Source organism: Anguilla anguilla, chromosome 8, assembly GCF_013347855.1.
Source record: "Anguilla anguilla isolate fAngAng1 chromosome 8, fAngAng1.pri, whole genome shotgun sequence".
Lineage (NCBI taxonomy): Eukaryota > Metazoa > Chordata > Actinopteri > Anguilliformes > Anguillidae > Anguilla > Anguilla anguilla.
In genome coordinates, this window is record NC_049208.1 from 55,500,817 (window position 1) to 55,519,429 (window position 18,613).

The window sequence follows — 18,613 nt, forward strand, 5'->3', positions numbered from 1 at the left end:
AGACCCGGCTCAGTCGATCTGTCTATCAGAGGGAGGAATGGGTGGATGTGCGTTTATGACAGGGAGGAGAAGAGGAGAAAGAAACGAGGGAAAAAATTATGCTAAAAAAAGAAATGCAGAAAGAAGGCTGGCTGAGGAGGTCATTAATATTAATGAGGTCTCTGTCGCTCCTGTTTAATATTAATCAGGTGTTTGTTGCTCCTCTTAATGATCTGGGCCACAGCCTTACTCTGGGGCAAGAGATGGACAGTTTGTTTTTTGTTTTTTTAAGAAAATGGAACTTGTGCGGTACAGTGTGTGCTGTACGCTTCTGCTTATTCTTTTCCCAAACGGGCTTCATTTTCCTTTGCCTTTTTTTATCTGTGCTGTTTCTCTTTCCCTGCTTCCCTTCCTGCCCTTCACCCCTTCCAGGCGTGGGGAAGAGGTTTGGGGGTGCTTTTATTTTATTTTATTGTTGAAAATAACAGAATTGCTGCAAAACAAAAAATGGGATTGGGTGGGGTGTGGGGGGGGGTCTGGTTTGGATTTTACAGTGTAATTTGGGGGATTTTAATTGCGTAATCTGGCAACTTTTCCCTCTCTCAGTCCTACCCCCCCCCCCCCCCCATAGTTTCTGCATTATGACTCACTTTCCTAGTTCCCACTCTGCAGTGGGGGCGGATCCCAGATCAGTTTCCCAGTGTGGGCAGTCACATCAGACCCTGTCTGTGCTCCTGCGTGCTCACTGATCCCAGATCAGTTTCCCAGTGTGAGCAGTCACATCAGGGGCCTGTCTGTGCTCCTGCATGCTCACTGATCCCAGATCAGTTTCCCAGTGTGGGCAGTCACATCAGACCCTGTCTGTGCTCCTGCGTGCTCACTGATCCCAGATCAGTTTCCCAGTGTGGGCAGTCACATCAGGGGCCTGTCTGTGCTCCTGCGTGCTCACTGATCCCAGATCAGTTTCCCAGTGTGGGCAGTCACATCAGGGGCCTGTCTGTGCTCCTGCGTGCTCACTGATCTCAGATCAGTTTCCCAGTGTGGGCAGTCACATCAGGGGCCTGTCTGTGCTCCTGCGTGCTCACTGATCTCAGATCAGTGCATGCAGAACGGAGCAGAGTTCAAAGGGAACTGGATGTGTGTTGATGCTGTTTCAGTGATATAAATGGTCATTTATCTGACGCCTCACAACCGAATAAAACCTATGATTTAGCCCCCATCTCTACCTTGTGGTTATTTTCCATTCTGTTTAATTTGTTTTTACTCTGTCAGTTCTGTTCTTCTCAGGCTGTGATGGGAAACGGAGCAAACCCAGTCCCTTTCCAGTTTGGCCCTTAAACCACTGGGAAACTGCTCGCTGTCTGTGGACAGGGGTACTGTCTTCTTTTTAAAAAACACCCCCCTCTGCAGGATAAGGGAGCTTTCACACGGGGTGATCGGTCAGTACTGTTATTAAGGAACGACATTCACAGCGACCTTGTGTTTGAAGGGGGTGAAAGCGTTGAAGCCATGTCAGGAAACTGCACCCCACACCTTGGGCATCCGAACCTCTCAAACCGCTTTTCCCTGCTGCGATGGGGGAACCAGCCGTCATGGGTGGAGTTTCACTTCGTGGTCAATCATCGGCTAGTTTGCACCAGTGGAGGGGTTTTTGTCGTTCGCAGTGGCCCCCCCCCCCTCCCCCCCGCCCGTGTCCGCGTGGGGTTGCTCCAGGTACTCCGGTTTCCTCCCGCAGTCCAAATACATGCCAGGTCAGGGTTAACTGGTGAGTCTAAATTGCTGGTTGGTGTGAGTAAATGGTGTGTGCGCCCTGCAATGGATCGACAACCTGTCCAAGGTGTATCCCTGCCCCATTGCATGCTGGGATAGGCTCCCGTCCCCACGTGACCCTGACCAGGATTAACCAGGTAAGATCATGGATGGATGGATGGATGGATGGATGGACATAGTTCACAACAAAATACTGGTATTGGTTCAACTGTACTGGTAACATTCAGTAGAGCCACCAAATTTAGATGCCACTGTGTCTTCATGACCTTCAGTGCTGGAAAAGTATGTTTTTCTGGGGAAGTCAATAATAATAGATTTTGAATCCTCCTATGCTCCATGTCAGCCAAACACTGTTTACGGCTGAATATTTTAATATATTTAGCTCAAAAAAACCTTCTCGTCCCAGATGAAGTTTTATGTTTTTCTCCCCAAAAATATGTACACACACACGCACACACACACACACAGGCTTGGCTTTAAAAATAAAAAAAGGAACCTGTTTCCAAAGACGTTCCCTGGGGATGGGTGCTCGGCTGTTATGTAAATGTGGGGTATTTTTAGGGGGGTGCCTTCTCTGATACCTGCGCAGGTTCTGCTTCCCCCAGATGCCCCCCCCCCCCCCCCCCCCCCCCCGCCTCCCAAGGCGTTCTCCTCCAGAGAAGCTGGGGGACAGGCACGGTCTGAACTGAAAAACAAAATCCTGAGTCAGGAATCCGTTAGCAGATATCCGTCAGGAAACAGTCACAGCTGAGAGAGATGGGGAGCAGAGGGGGAAATGCACTTAGGACTGGACTGGCTGGTGGGGAGCAGAGGGGAAATGCACTTAGAACTGGTCTGGGTGTTGGAAAGCAGAGGGGAAATACACTTAGGACTAGTCTGGGTGGCGGGGAGCAGAGGGGGAAATGGGGGGGGGAAGGAGACAGAAGACGAGGTTAAAAGGGAAAAGCGGTGGGAATTTATGAATAAGTGGAGGAAGGAGAGAGAGAGAGAGAGACTTGACTTTCAGACACCCTTCACTGAACACACACACACACACACACACACACACTACAGTACGGTGATTCTCAATGTTTCCACTGCACCTTTTCCCCCCACCAGTGCAAAAGAAAAGCGAGGAGTGACATTTACTCAGAGGCAGTGGTCCACTGCTCTCCTCACTGTTTCGGGGAAAAGGGAGACCACAGAGAGGAGAGAGAGACAGAGAGAGAGATCCCTCCTCTCCTCACTCCTCTCACAGAGCTGTGGCAGCTGTTTCCTGGCACGCCCTGTGCACCCCCCCCCCCCCCCCCCCCCGGCTCGTTTTGGCTCATTCAGCCATTTAGAGGCCTTCCCTTCATCTGCATCCAGATGTGTTTCCCCCCCCCCTGCTCCTGCATCGCACTTCGCTCTGACGCCAAAATGGCTTAATGATAAAAACGGATAATGAAGAAAAGATTCTTTTCTGATGAAAGACTGTGCGTAACGACTCTTTAATATCGGCTGGCAGGCATGGAGGCACAGCCCTTAATCAGGCTCGGATTGGTCTGCTGGAATGGTGAGCATAATTCAGGTCGGCCAAACCCTGTGCTGAGCAAAGTAAAAGAGAAATGATAGTATAATATAAACACCATAATGTAGGAATACAGTAAAGACTCTCGTTAGTCGTTTTGCGATAAGAAATAAAAATCAAGAAGAGCAATAGTCTTCTCCCTCTGTGCTCCTCATATTTGGTGTTCTTTCATGTAGACAGAAGTTTATTATGAACGCACAATTAGGTTTTCTCTCCCTCAATTTCCAACGTCAAGGTGCCTCAATGATGTGCCATTTATGACCTGTGGCCAAAGTAAAAAGCCTTGCACAGTTAGAGGCCCATATCTCTTCTGTGCATTGGTAACAAGTGAACGGTAATTGGGAAGGTAATTATCTTCACCAGTTGAACTGTTTACCCAAGAAGGTCATTTTTTCATCCCCCTGCCCCCTTTCTGTCAGATTTGGAATGCCTAATCCTATTCCTCAGATGGCAGTGTAGTATTCTGGGTAAGGAACTGGTCTTGTAACCTAAAGGTCACAGGTTTGATTCCCATGTAGGACACTGTTGTTGTGCCCTTGAGCAAGGTTAACCTGCATTGCTTCAGTATACATCCTGCTATATAAATGGATGCAATGTGTCAGCCGCTCTGGATAAGAGCGTCTGCTAAATGCCTGTATTGTAATGTAATGTTATGTAACATTCACAAGACGTCCCCACTGTTGCAACCTGCGCCTTCAATATGAGAGGGTGAAGACGGGCATGTCATCTTCTCCCAAACGTGTGATGTGAAGTTGCTGCTTCTTTTCACGCCATAGTCAGTTTGCACAGACGTGAATCGGAGGCCTGTGCAATTTGCGTGTGGGCACCCAGCTGACCAGCAGGGGTCACTGGTGAGTGATAACATTGTCATTCTTCTAGACAGAATACCTCTGATTCTTGAACAGCACTGTGACCAGTTTCCCTGCAGGACTGTTGGTTACAGTTGGCACAGCCATGGTCTGAGTTTGATCCCAGACCACAGAGCCCATTCTCAGGTTGGCAGATTTGTTTTTGACACCGTATATCAGTCATGTTTCTGACAATTCATTGATAGCAGGGGTGTGGTTTGCTGTGTTGAACGTTCCAGCAAGTGTTCAGTGTTTGCCTGCCGGTCTGTATTTACAAGCGATTAACTCATTTTGTTTTTTAATTCTGCTGTTTCTGGGTCTCTTCATTTCTTAGATTTATGATTATGTTGTACGAGAAAGTTCTAACTACAGGAAGGTACCTCCCCCGTGTCTGTTCAGTTACTCTTGCAATAAAATAAATACAGCAATAACGTATTCAGTATTAGCCCAAATGTAACCCATTTACTGTTGGAATTTATCCACTTTATGGAAACATGACAAAACATACAAATAATACTTATTATATTCTCCGTCTTCAAATGCAGACATTTTTAGCGTTTATTTTAAATATGTGTTCCTGATATATGCAAGTGTATAATTAGACTACACACTAGAATTACTTTAATACTGATATATAGCGGTTTCACTGGCTAGTCATTGTTATTTATCGTCTCAGCACAGAGGGAGGTTCGCACTGTTTATCTGCGCGTGTCGTCTGTCTTCTTAGCAGCCAGCGCGAGCCGTAATTTCCCCCATTATTCCAGGCGTGTTTACATAACGTGTACAGTACGGACAGGGCGGGCGGCGGGGGAGGTACGGAGAGTTAACGTGACGTCTCGCGCTGACGTGACGTGTGAGTGAGTGAGGGACAGTGTCCAGAGTGGTAAGGAGGAAAAGCAAAAGAGGGCGGCGTATCCGAGTCGCGTCGTCCGGGTGCACTGTGCGTTTTTCCCCTCCCTCCCTCCAAATCAGAATTTCCACCTGACAAAAAAAATACGCGACATTCAATTACTTAATGTTCAGAACAGGATTGTTCAACCACCCTTTTTACCGATAGAGATAATATTCAAGCACAACCGGTATTCACAAAAGCACGCGGATGCGCTTGGAAACATAAGGACATTTGCTTAAAAAAACATTTTCGACGAGTCGCAAGATATCCGACGGAAATATGGCATTCTAAGCGAGCCTCTTGTATTTGTAAGTATAATTTAGTACAAACGTTCACGTCGTATTTCTGGGACGAAACTTATCTTCCTGTTAATGTATCTGATACTAGATTGTTTTTATTTTCTATCGCGTGTTTGTGAGTCTTCCTTTTGAATTACAGCAATGATCTAGACCGAAGCACGGCTGTACCGGATGTACATGGAAACGGCACAGATAGGCTAGCTATCATGTAACGTTAATATAATTTAAATATATTTACGTGTCCGGAATGTTTGTGTTTCTTAGCTGCACGTGCGTTTTAATGTCTAATGTGTTTGGTGTGTTTAAGGTTGGTGGGTGCAAGTTATAGGCTTCTGAAACATTTAAGAGCCAGGTTGAGTGTACCATTGCGTCTGTACCAACGGTCACCGTAGCCCGTTAACCCGTTACGTGCGACCCGTTAGATCGTTTTCTTTGTAAACTTCTCATGTTCTGTGATATTTATGTAGGTCGATTCACAAATAACTCGTTCTTCAATTTACGTCTCTCTCTGTCTCTATCTCCCAACCCCCCCCCCCCCCCCCCCCCCCCCCAATTCACACACACAGAAACGCACACAATTGCCAGTTGGATTCAACTTCCCGGTCGGTTACTGACTGTTCAAGATGACGTCTCAGCGCAGAGCAACTGCCAAACAGTGCTGTAAGTATTATTGCTTCTCTCATCGTTTGGCTTGTATGATTGGGATGGCAGGTATGCCATCCCGTCAAGTTACGCCTTGGCGGGGGCATGCCCCATATCTATACATAATATATTACTCCACTGCTATTTGTTTATGTCAACGCTGTCATTCAGTTGCCCACGAGTGTACTATAACACCTTCAAGCGATTGGACGAAATAACGTCCAAGCCATTTCGCTCTCTTAAATCCTCTATACACTTTTTAACGATCTGTTGTGCCCTGCACCGCTTGTAATAATTTGCAACACGATAGTTTTGTTCTTCACTGAGTAATAAACCACAAGTCCGTTCATAGGGAGCTGAATTGCATTTCTGATTTGCGGAAGTATTTCACGGGTGTTGCACTAGTATTTCCATTGTATAGTAAATTCTGAAACAGTGTTGTTTTAATATTACAATATATGTTTCGCTCACCTTGACTTTCAGGTTTATATGGTTAGTATTTATAGTAAAATTGTTTTGTTAGTCAAAAACCAATGTATACAGCATCTCAACACGAGTGTTTTTATCGCGCTCACCCTCAAGTGTCAAGTCGCCCTGGTGACGCTGTCCGTGGTTCTGAAAGGACTCTCATCTCTCTACCAGTTGTAGTGAGCCGGTTCATTGCAGCGGAAGAGGGCGAGGGGGGTTGGGGGGCTATCTTTGCTGGAGAGCTGTGCTGACTACTCGGCACTACAAATTGGGGTCGAGAGCAGGCCTGGCACCCGCAGTGTTTCCAGTGATTGTGTACCTTTCGTGCGCGAGCGCCTGTACGTGTTTCTTACGCGCTTCCAGCGCCTGTGGCGGGGAATGGCGGGCGAGTCTCTGAAGGCGTTGCGCTGTACGGTCGTAAAGAAGAACGGTCCTCTGGGGATCGTGAATTCAGTTAAACTCTCTTAATGAGGGTGCCGACTGAATAATGAGCTGTACCAAAGCACGGAGTCCGCGCACATTTTCTGCGTCTACGCCAAGAAAACACGGTTGTGTTTAAGGTCTTCAGTACACGACAGGTTAATACATTATATACGCACTGACTGGCTGCACACTACAGTACATCAACACTGCACTGAGAGAGAGGGTTAATACAGTGTATACACACTGACTGACTGCACACTTCAGTACATAGTACGCAGTATGTACTGTACCCTGCTGTATAAATGGATTGTATGTGTTGCACAGAGAGAAATGCGTATTGTGAAAGAGTGATGAATATCTTTAAACAGCCGTGGGCATTCACAGGTGATTTGTTTAATTAAGCGGCTCACAGGCTGGCACAGAGGATTAATGCCACATGAGTGAATCAGTGAAACAAGCTGTCCGGAGAGAGCCGACGCCCGCTTTCCAACTGCTCCTCTGACTCACTGAACTCTGGACCCGTGGCCTGTGGTAGTCACGCATACTGATCCTCTCTCCCTCTCTTTTTCATTCCCTGTCTCTTCTTCCTCTTTCCGTCTCTCTCTCCCTTGCTCTCTTCTTCTGTCCCTGTCTCTTCTTCTGCTTTCCCTCACTTTTTTCCTCCCTCTCTCCCTACCCCCTCTCTCCCCTCCTCTCTCTCTCCCTCCCCCTCCCTCCCTCCCTCTCTCTCTCAGTGTTATTAAACTGCAGTGTGTGTGAGTGTGTGAGTGAGTGAGTGAGTGTGTGTGAGTGTGTGTGTGTGTATATATATGTGTTTGTGTGTGTATATATACATGTATGTGTGTGTATATACGTGTGTGTGTGTGTGTGAGTGAATGTGTGTGTGTGTGTGTGAGTGAATGTGTGTATATATATGTGTGTGTGTTTGCTGTATTGGCAGAGAGATGAAAGCACCGATGCACAGGAAGAAAGATGTTCGCTCTTCCAGTAGGGACTGAGTGGATCTTTTATTAGAGTTAAATGTAATCTGTTTTCAGAGTTGATAGTTATGCTTAATTTTTTGCTGTGTTTCACTCACTACTGGGTTTGTCCATAATCAGTATATTATACAGTGTTGAAATATCTTGAAAATATATTTTATTTCCATATGTTTGTGATATGCTCCCTTTCTGATTGGATGGGCCCAGGGGTGAATATGCATAGTCTTAGCCAATCAGAAGCAAACTCTGTGGCATCTGAGGGACTACTTACGTCATAATTTTGGGACATGTCCATATGTCAGTTCAGCCCTGAAATTCTGCTTCTGTCTTTTGGGGTTTAGTGTGAGATTTTGTTGATGGTTGAGCGTAGAGGAACGTGATTCTGTTTTCGGCGATTCCCTGGTTGTTGATGTTCAGCCAATCGGCGGAGAGAGAGGAATCGGAGAGAGTTTTGTTTTGAGTCGCCGCCGCGTCAGTTTAAGAGCAACTGGCTGCAGAACGCTGTCAATTATTTATCAGCATTTGCTGCTACGGTTCATTTCACTGCAAAAGCAGCACTTCAGACCTGCGTTTAGAGTGTCTGTTCTCTCTGCTGCCACCAGGCCTTTCTGTGGAAAAATCATTATGCTTTTCCTCCCTCTCTCTCTCTCACACACATTCTCTATCGCTCACTCTCTCTCTCACAATCTTTATCACTCACTTTCTCTCTCACATTCTTTATCACTCACTCTCTCTCTTCTCTCGCTTTTTCTCCCACTCCTCACCCTGTTCTCTCTCTTTCTCTCTCTCCTTCCCTCAGTCTCTCTCATTCTGTGCAACCCCCTCTCTCTGTCTTTCTCTCTCTACCCCCCTTTTTCTCCTCTTGCCCTCTCCTTCTCTCCCTCCCTCCCTCTTTCTCTTTCCTCTTCCTCATTCTGTCATTCCACCTCTGTCTCTTCCTCTCCTTTTCTAAAGTGATTATGCTACCCATTTGTTGCATCCCTTCGCCCCTATAAGGATGTCCCTACAGGCCAGGCTGCTCTGTACTCAATCCAATTTGTTCAGAGTTTGGTTCTGTAGTGGGACGGAAGCCAGACTCTCAGTTTGCATCGTCAGGTTTTACTCTGATGTGGGTCAATTTAGCAACGCCAGTCTGAGACTGTTGGGCTGCCCATGACTGGAGCTACTGGATGCTCTTGTCACAGGTAGTCTTTGGTTTTGTTTATTTATTTGGTGGTGACATTACTGTTTTCACCAATTCTGTGTTGCGGCAGGTGTCACATGCAGAGCTTTGTTGTAATAAAAACTTTATTTAAATGGCACTTTTCAGAACATGAAGCTCAAAGCTCTTTCCAAAACAATAAAAAAGGATAAGATAATCCAAAGTTACACATGAAGGTAAAATTAGACCAGCATGGATGTGGTCACCATTGAAAAGGGTGAGAGAAAATTGAAATGCTTAAAAATAAGAATGGTGATTATAACATAAAATGAAAATATAATGATAACAGGGAGTGAACTCCAGAGCTTGGGAGCTTCACAGAGGAGGGTCTGTCACCTGTAGTTTTCACTCCGGAGCACGGGACAGTAAGGAGATCACTCTGTGAGGACCTGAGCCATCTCCCAGAACTACAGAGTGCTGAAAACCTCAGTATTATAGACAGGGGCCGCTAGCTGCTTTCTTAAGCCCGTCTCCAGATCAGCTTCTTGCTGAATGCACGTGGTGTGAAACTTGTGCGCAGGGAAACGCTCTTCTTCCGCATGCCCTGTAAGTAAATTCTGTTGCGTGAGGCGGTTTCGGTTTTTGCAGTTTGCTTTGACCATGTTTGGATTGGAGTGTTGCCCCATTGTGTGGGTTTTTGCTGACTGGACCGATCCTCTGACTTCCCCACAGTACAAACAGCGAGGTGACATTGGGCGAGTTTGGAGCAGACTGTATGGGAAATATTTAAAGACTTTTCTTTAAATTAATTCACTGCAATCCTGGCATGGTATATATAAGAATTTTTAAATAAGTGCAAAACTAGGAGTGCTCAAAAGATGTGCCACCAAGAGGAAACTGCTGTTGTTCATGCAACTAAATTATAAATATACTAAAAGTAAATAAAAGTAATAGGCATTATCTATCATATAATTTATCTAATAGACATGATCTACTACTATAAAATCAATTAACTAATTGTTTATTTAGTGGTGTCCAGGTTTTTTTTGTTTATTTTGGGGACGAGGGAAGAGGGAGGGAGGGGATAGTTGGTTGGATCTTCCAAGGTTTACTGCCAGGGCCCATTTCTGACAGTACTGTTCTTTCTCAGGTCAGAGCCCAGACTGACAGCAGCTGCCTGTTCCAATATTGAGAGCTGATCCGTGTCCTTTATTTAAATCAGGGGATTGACTCTTACAGTCATGTAGGCAGAGTCCAGGGACAACTAAGGGCTTTCCACCACACAGCTTAGCTGTGAATTAAAATGATGAATGGCAGTCAGCTGCTGGACATCATGCTTCTACCCAGTGGAGACTGTTTGCCATTAGTTTGATACTGTTTCTCAGTGTGAGAGTGTTTCTGTTTCTCAGTGTGAGACTGTTTCTGTTTCTCAGTGTGAGACTCTTTCTCAGTGTGAGAGTGTTTCTGTTTCTCAGTGTGTGACTGTTTCTGTTTCTCAGTGTGAGCCTGTTTCTGTTTCTCATTGTGTGACTCTGTTTCTCAGTGTGAGACTCTGTTTCTCAGTGTGAGAGTGTTTCTCAGTGTGAGGCTCTGTTTCTCAGTGTGAGACTCTGTTTCTCAGTGTGAGACTCTGTTTCTCAGTGTGAGAGTGTTTCTGTTTCTCAGTGTGAGCGTGTTTCTGTTTCTCAGTGTGAGACTCTGTTTCTCAGTGTGAGACTCTGTTTCTCAGTGTGCGACTCTGTTTCTCAGTGTGAGGCTCTGTTTCTCAGTGTGAGACGCTGTTTCTCAGTGTGAGAGTGTTTCTGTTTCTCAGTGTGAGACTGTTTCTGTTTCTCAGTGTGAGGCTCTGTTTCTCAGTGTGAGACTCTGTTTCTCAGTGTGAGGCTCTGTTTCTCAGTGTGAGACTGTTTCTCAGTGTGAGAGTGTTTCTGTTTCTCAGTGTGAGAGTGTTTCTGTTTCTCAGTGTGAGAGTGTTTCTGTTTCTCAGTGTGAGAGTGTTTCTGTTTCTGTGTGTGAGACTCTGTTTCTGTTTCTCAGTGTGAGAGTGTTTCTGTTTCTCTGTGTGAGACTTGTTTCTCAGTGTGAGAGTCAGTGTCAGCCAGTGTGTAGTGTGGTACTAATGAACCTTCCACTCCCTGCATGACATCCCCCCCCCGCACCCCTGCCCTCTCCTGATCTGTAGTGCTGTCCCTCCCACTGTGAAAATAACATCCCATCACCTTCTCTCCGTAGCCCTCAGAATCACATCAAAAAGGAGATTACTCTTATTAAACAGCATTGCAGTTCATAGTGTACAGTTTTATTTTTAATCACCGGTGCTGTTTGCTGAACTGGCTTACAGAAGGTGTAATGTAGATTAACCATGGAGCCACAGAACCACAGAATACCATTGAGCCACAGAATACAAAAGAGCCATGGAATACCACAACCATAGAATACCATTGAGCCACAGAATACCACCACCATAGAATACCATTGAGCCACAGAATACCACCACCGTAGAATACCATTGAGCCACAGAATACCACCACCATAGAATACCATTGAGCCACAGAATACCACCACCATAGAATACCATTGAGCCACAGCATACCAAAACCATAGAATACCATAGAGCTGCAGAATACAATAGAGTCATAGAATGCCACAGAGCCATAGAATAAATACCATACAGCCATAGAATACCATAGAGCCATTGAATGCCACAGAGCCATAGAATACCATAGAGCCATTGAATGCCACAGAGCCATAGAATACCATAGAGCCATTGAATGCCACAGAGCCATAGAATACCATAGAGCCATTGAATGCCACAGAGCCTTTGAATACCATATAGCCATTGAATGCCACAGAGCCTTTACAATAGAGTTAGAGGCAAGCAAATCTACAGTACCATCAGTGCTGTCATTGAGGTGGGGGGGGGGGGGGGGTGGTCTGGGTGTTTTGGGTGTTTGGAGAAGGTGGGGGGCCTAATTTACTTTGTGGTTAATGCCGGATAACTGCAAAGAAACAAAACGATAAAGCAAAACAAAAAGAAAACAGGACAGTAGGCCTGGGACTGATGAGCTGGGTTTGCTGCCAGTGGATCAGAAAATCCACATTATGACCATTTTTATTTTTTCTTTGCCGAATCGTAAAGATGCTCTGCTTATGTCCTCCCTTATCTCTGACACCTCCTCTCAGACTAATTAGCATGTATTGGCCTCTTCTCAGGAGAATCTATCACCCCCCCCTTCCCCCAGCTAATTAAACAAAAACAAACTGCGCCAGAACTTCAGCATTCTGAGTGAGTTTTGTCTGTTTGGAATTTGCATATTAATTTTCCTTGAATCTGCAAATATAGGACACGGTAGCTCAGTTCGAAAGGCATAATTAGTGCTGGTTAATGAATTATTACTGGCTTAATTGCAATTAATCAATTAAATTTACCTTGTATTGCTTTTAAGTGAATTTCTAACTGATTGATGATTAGCAACAATGTTTATTATGGCCTGTATTGATAAATTGTGGTAAGGGGACAAATTCTTTTTTTAAGTTAGGAAATACTTTCATCTTTAAATGCTCTGTCTTTGATTTTTTTTTATCTGTAGAAACACATTGCCAAAGACTTGTTGTTTTCAGAAACGTTCCTGTAAGTAAATGGCAAGGCAAAGGTGAACTATTGCAGGTAAATGCCGAGCGATGGAGAATCCAGCTCAGCCCGGCCTTATCGCCCCTTTCCCTGAGAGAAGATGAAAAAATAACATAAATTACTGTCACTTGTACAGATGTAGATATGAAATAAATATGTCTGCTGCATATCGCATGTAAGATATCGTAAAATGGTATTCCACTTTTTCAAAAGGGAGAGAAAGAGAGAAAAAAAAGAGAGAGGGAGAGATTGCGCTTTATTTTTTCTCATCCTTTCTGCTCTTTCCTTCTCCTGGTTTGAGTTTGTTTCCCTCAGTTGCCCGTTTGTGCAGAAGCTGAAATTATAGATGGGGTCTGAAATGGAGAAAAGATAAGGAAGGAAGGAGAATAATGGGAAGGGAGAGCGAGAAAGAGGGAAAGAGAGAGACAGAGTGGGTTTGTGAAAAGTTGCCAGGCAACAGAATTAGACAGCTTTCATGTATCATTACTGTCAGAATGTGAGACGGATCATAGCGTTCTGATATCTGTCTGGTGCCTGTGCTCATGGGTACAGGAACTGTGCGTGTGTGTGTGTGTGTGTGTGTGTGCGTGTGTGTGTGTGTGCTTGTGTGTGTGTGTGTATGGTGTGTGTGTGTTTGTGTGTGTGTGTGTAAGTGCCCTTCTACGCTTGCTGTTTTTGTGTGCTCTGTAAATAACTTATACAGTTTGATCAGTCTGTTTCTTTATCGCACTGTGTTTTGTGAACGTGGTTATTTTTGCTGTTTTGCCGTTATTTATTTCACGATCTTTTCTTTGCTTTCCTCTTTACTGTAATCCCGTAACCTTACACTCCCAGCGAGGAACACATTTCATTTTTAGCGCTCTTTCCCGCTATTTCTCCTCCATTTGTAATGTCCGGTCGTCTTTGCGAGCGCTCAGTGTGCTTTGGGAGAGCGCAGACGAGCCCTCCTCCGAATCGCACGATGCCAAGCGCAGCTAACCCTCAAACCGCAGCCCGTAGGACAGTCTCACACAGGCACGCGTCAGAGGAGACGCTTCACGCTGCGAGGCGATCCACCAGCAGGGGTCGCTAGAGAGCGATGTGCAGCCCGTAGGACAGTCTCACACAGGCACGCGTCAGAGGAGACGCTTCCCGCTGTGAGGCGATCCACCAGCAGGGGTCGCTAGAGAGCGATGAGATGTGGGTCCCTGCCAACCACACCCTGCTGAGCCCTGGGCGACGCTGCTGCCAGTTCTGCATTGCCCTGCGGGCAAGGATGGATTTACGCACGTGCCAACGATTCACTCGAAGAAGCAGGAGCAATTCTTTTGTTGTGGTTCAAGTCTGGGTTATCGTCCATTGTATTCTTTAAAAAAAAGACCTTGGAATATCTGCATTTATAGAACACTGAGTATCTTTCCCCTGCATAAAAATACGCAGAATCCACATTACCGTGAGCACTGAAACGTTAGGCATAAAGATACGCAGAATCCACATTACCGTGAGCACTGAAACGTTAGGCATAAAGATACGCAGAATCCACATTACCGTGAGCACTGAAACGTTAGGCATAAAGATACGCAGAATCCACATTACCGTGAGCACTGAAACGTTAGGCATAAAGATACGCAGAATCCACATTACCGTGAGCACTGAAACGTTAGGCATAAAGATACGCAGAATCCGCATTACCGTGAGCACTGAAACGTTAGGCATAAAGATACGCAGAATCCACATTACCGTGAGCACTGAAACGTTAGGCATAAAGATACGCAGAATCCACATTACCGTGAGCACTGAAACGTTAGGCATAAAGATACGCAGAATCCGCATTACCGTGAGCACTGAAACGTTAGGCATAAAGATACGCAGAATCCACATTACCGTGAGCACTGAAAAGTTAGAAAAGGGTTTGGCAGTTTTAGGGGCCCTGTTGTCCAGGGTCTGAGGAGGCCATGGTCCGTTCGTGCCTGCGAGGGCCACCGGTCGTGTTTGGCACTGGCTCATCTGGCACTGGAACAAGAACGGTGCCTTACCCGGATGAGCTACCCAGCAGCCTGATGCGGTGCCTCTTAAAGGGAAACTCCTCCCTATTCTAGTGATTCTGGTACTGTCGGAAGCTTTAAAAAAAACGTTTAAAAAGTTTTTAAAAAGTTATCTAAATATCTCGCCGTGTCCTGCATCCAAAGCAGTCCTCTTTTTGCTCCCATGAGAGTGGGTGTGGTCTCCCCGCTGACTGTGATGTTTTCTGACTGATATCGATAAAGGTGGTATGCTTTAATCGGGGAACTTTTTTTTACTGCATTACTGGTGAGCTACTATCACCATTTAATTTCAGTCATCCTTTTTAAAATCGGGGGTGGAATGTTTTGGGCCTGTTTTTTGGTTGCAAATGTTGTCCATCGCCCATGTTAAATCTTTCATGTTGGGGCGGGGGGGGGGGGGGGGGGGGGGGGGGTGGGGGGGGGGGGGGTGATTTAACATCACCACTGTGTGAAAGCTTGTCACACTGCAATCACCAAAAAAAGAACAAGTATTTTAGTCTTAAAATCTTTTTTTCTAAATAAGGCAGAAAGATTGCCAGTGAGGAGAGGCAGTTGACGCATTTCAAGATGGGATAAGACAGTTACTCTTGACAAGCAAATAAGTTTCTTAAAATAAGCTAATATTTTCTACCAGAGAGGAAATTTTTTAAAATTCTGTCTCTCTCTCCCCCCCTCTCTCTCTCTCCCCCCTCTCTCTCTCCCTCCCTCCCCCCTCTCTCTCTCTCCCCTCCTCTGTATTTCTCTCTCCCCTCCCGCTCTCACTCCCCCCTCCCCCCTCTCTCTCTCCCTCCCTCCCCCCCTCTCTCTCTCTCCCCTCCTCTGTATTTCTCTCTCCCCTCCCGCTCTCACTCCCCCCTCCCTCTCTCTCTCCCTCTCCCCCCTCTCTCTCCCCCCCCCCCCCCTCTCTCTCTCTCTCTCTCTCTCGTCGTGCAGGTGAAAGGCTGGCCCTGTCTTTACTCCTCCTCATGGTCTACATCTTCCCCCCGGTCTCTGTGGCGCTGCATAATTTAACAGCTGGAGGTGAGTCTGTGTGTGTGTGTGTGTGTATGTGTGTGTTAACCTGTGATTGTGCAGATCTCTCATTCTCAGGTCTCCTGCTCAGTCATTCTATTATGAGAAGCCAAACAAATGCTGACATCACAGTTAAAAACAAAGCAAACTACCTAGCAGTCACGGGGCTTCTGATTGGCTGTGACTTAAAGGCGCTCAGTGAGAGCGCACGCCTCTCAGTCGCGTGTTCCGCTCTCTCCTCAGCTTCCCTCCAAAACGAGCACACCCCTCTCCCCTCAGCTTCCCTCCAAAACGCGCACACCCCTCTCTCCTCAGCTTCCCTCCAAAACGAGCACACCCCTCTCTCCTCAGCTTCCCTCCAAAACGAGCACACCCCTCTCTCCTCAGCTTCCCTCCAAAACGAGCACACCCCTCTCTCCTCAGCTTCCCGCCAAAACTGAGGAGAGAGGGGTGTGCTGGTTTGGACGGGAAGCCAAAACGAGCACACTCCTCATGTTTCATGTTGTTTTTCCCGCTTCTCTTCCTCCTCCTCCTCTTCCTCCTCCTCCAGGTTGCGCCATCATCCGGCCGCCGAGAGATGGAGGGATCCGCTACCGGGGACTGACCCAGGAGCAGGTGCCTCACGTCACGCACTTCCTGTGCTGTTCAGTTCACTTCCTGTGCAGTTCTGCGTGTCTGTGCAGTTCAGTGGGTCTGCACAGTTCAGTGTATCTGCAAAGTTCTGCATGCCTGCGCTGTCCAGACTTTAACTGCTCTGCTTAACGTCCAGCCAGTTTCCAGCTCCAGATGCGTCAGATCAGATTAAGCGACAAATGTCATCAGAAAAACCCGATAAAAACAGAGAACACACTGTGAATTGAATCACACGTGATGGAAGGACGAAAAGCCTTCAGATTCAGGCGAAAGCACGGGGGCTATTCTGAATGAATTGGCCATCTGCACTTGTGAATAGAAAATAATTATATTCCAGCATGTTGCCATGGATACGAGCGTCTTCCAGTCAAATCAATGATGTGAGGTAGAGCACAGTCGCTGGTGGCCTAGAGAGACGCTGGAGGACTGATCTGTGCGGGCATGCCTGATTAACGCTGACTGAGAGAGAGTGCTTTCCTCTGTGCAATAAGCTTAGATGCACAGGGACCACAAATTGTAATGCTGCCCCCTAGTGGCACAGTTGTGCTAATACAAGGGGAAGAGAAACATGGAGACACAGCATCACCGTGCGCCTCAGGAATCAGAGTAGGGCTTCACAAGGGTGTTTTTTTTTTTTTTTTTTTGACACACTTGCACACACAAATATCTCTCTCTCACACACACACACACACACACACACTCTCTCTCACACACACACACACACTGATCTCTCTCTCACACACACACACACACACACACTCTCTCACACACACGCACACACACACAAACGCACACACTGATCTCTCTCTCTCTCTCACACACACACATACACACACACACACTCTCTCACACACACACGCGCACACACACACTCTCTCACACACACGCACACACACACACACTGATCTCTCTCTCTCTCTGTAGATCCGCAGTGTGCAGATCCTCCCGCTGGATTATGAGATAGAGTACATCTGCAGGGGCAGCAGAGTGATCGTGGGGCCCAAGGTGAGGAAGTGCCTCCCCAACGGCACCTGGACCGACCTGAGCCTGCGCAGCCGCTGCTGTGAGTGCTGCTCTCCCCCCCCCCCAACACGGTCCTCCCCCCGCCCCCCCCCATTGTCCCTCCCTCTCTTTCTCTGTCCCTCCCTACCTCTTTCTCTCTGTCTCTCCCTATCTCTTTCTCTCCATCCCTCTCTCTTTCTTTCCACTAATTCCTCTCTCTCTCTGCTCTTTATGAACTTGTACACTGAGGCTCTAAGTGCATCTTAGTGGCACAGTGTTTATTTCCAGGCCCTTGACCCGTGCTTCCCTCTGCTGAACCTCAGAGCTGGAACTCTGCATGAACATTAACACCCCCCCCCCCCCCGCCCGACACCCCCAGATAATTAACAAAAAACATACATCACCTGTGTATGAACATCAATATTTATTAGAAAACTTTCAAATTCAACTTCAGATTAAAAGTGCTCTGCCCCCTACAGTGCTGCAGTGCCCCCATGTGTGGGCGTCGCTGGAGAATGGGCAGGTGGAGCTGTGGCCCCCGGGCCCCCCCGTGGAGGGGACCCTGCTGCAGTACAGCTGCCTGCCCGGATTCTCCCTGGGGGGACGCAACGTCAGCCAGTGCACCAAGCTGGGGAAGTGGGACTCCCCCAAACCCGTCTGCCACTGTGAGTGTGTGTGTGTGTGTGTGTGAGTGATGTTATTTCCTGTTTAGTATGTGGATTAGGGAGTGATGTTATTTCCTGTTCAGTATGTGGATTAGTGAATGATGTTATTTCCTGTTCAGTGTGTGGATTAGAGAGTGATGTTATTTCCTGTTCAGTGTGTGGATTAGTGAATGATGTTATTTCCTGTTCAGTGTATGGATTTGAAAGTGATGTTATTTCCTGTTCAGTGTGTGGATTAGAGAGTGATGTTATTTCCTGTTCAGTGTGTGGATTAGAGAGTGATGTTATTTCCTGTTCAGTGTGTGGATTAGGGAGTGATGTTATTCCCTGTTCAGTGTGTGGATTAGAGAGTGATGTTATTCCCTGTTCAGTGTGTGGATTACAGAGTGATGTTATGTTTTTTTTCTCATTCCTTCTCTCTGTCCAGATGACCGGAATTACCCAGGTAAGGAAAAGTTTTGAGGCTTTGACCTGATAAAAGCTCATTCTGCTCAGAATCTCTGCAAAGGTTGTGTGTGTTTGTATATGTCTGTTTGTGTGCGTGTAATTATATGTGCGACTGTATGTGGATGTGTGTGTGTGTGTGAATCCGTGTGTGTATATTGCTCAAAAGTAAAGGAAACCGCTCTGCTGAGTCTTTTTGTGATCAATTCAGG

At 46.5% G+C, this 18,613-nt stretch overlaps 1 protein-coding gene across 3 annotated transcripts in view; it reads left to right on the top strand.

Moving 5' to 3' along the window:
* Positions 1-4,894: 4,894 nt before the first annotated feature.
* The window catches only part of gabbr1b (gamma-aminobutyric acid (GABA) B receptor, 1b), a 59,165-nt gene continuing 45,446 nt past the window's right edge, over positions 4,895-18,613 (top strand). Inside the window, exons 1-7 of one of the 3 annotated variants that reach the window (XM_035428894.1) lie at positions 4,895-5,346; positions 5,904-5,997; positions 15,580-15,666; positions 16,208-16,272; positions 17,215-17,353; positions 17,772-17,957; positions 18,385-18,402. In XM_035428894.1, the coding sequence (XP_035284785.1) occupies positions 5,961-5,997; positions 15,580-15,666; positions 16,208-16,272; positions 17,215-17,353; positions 17,772-17,957; positions 18,385-18,402 (532 nt within the window). In that variant the 5' untranslated portion in view covers positions 4,895-5,346; positions 5,904-5,960. The remainder of the gene's footprint in view (positions 5,347-5,903; positions 5,998-15,579; positions 15,667-16,207; positions 16,273-17,214; positions 17,354-17,771; positions 17,958-18,384; positions 18,403-18,613) is intronic. The other 2 variants (XM_035428892.1, XM_035428893.1) reach the window with 2 other exon arrangements.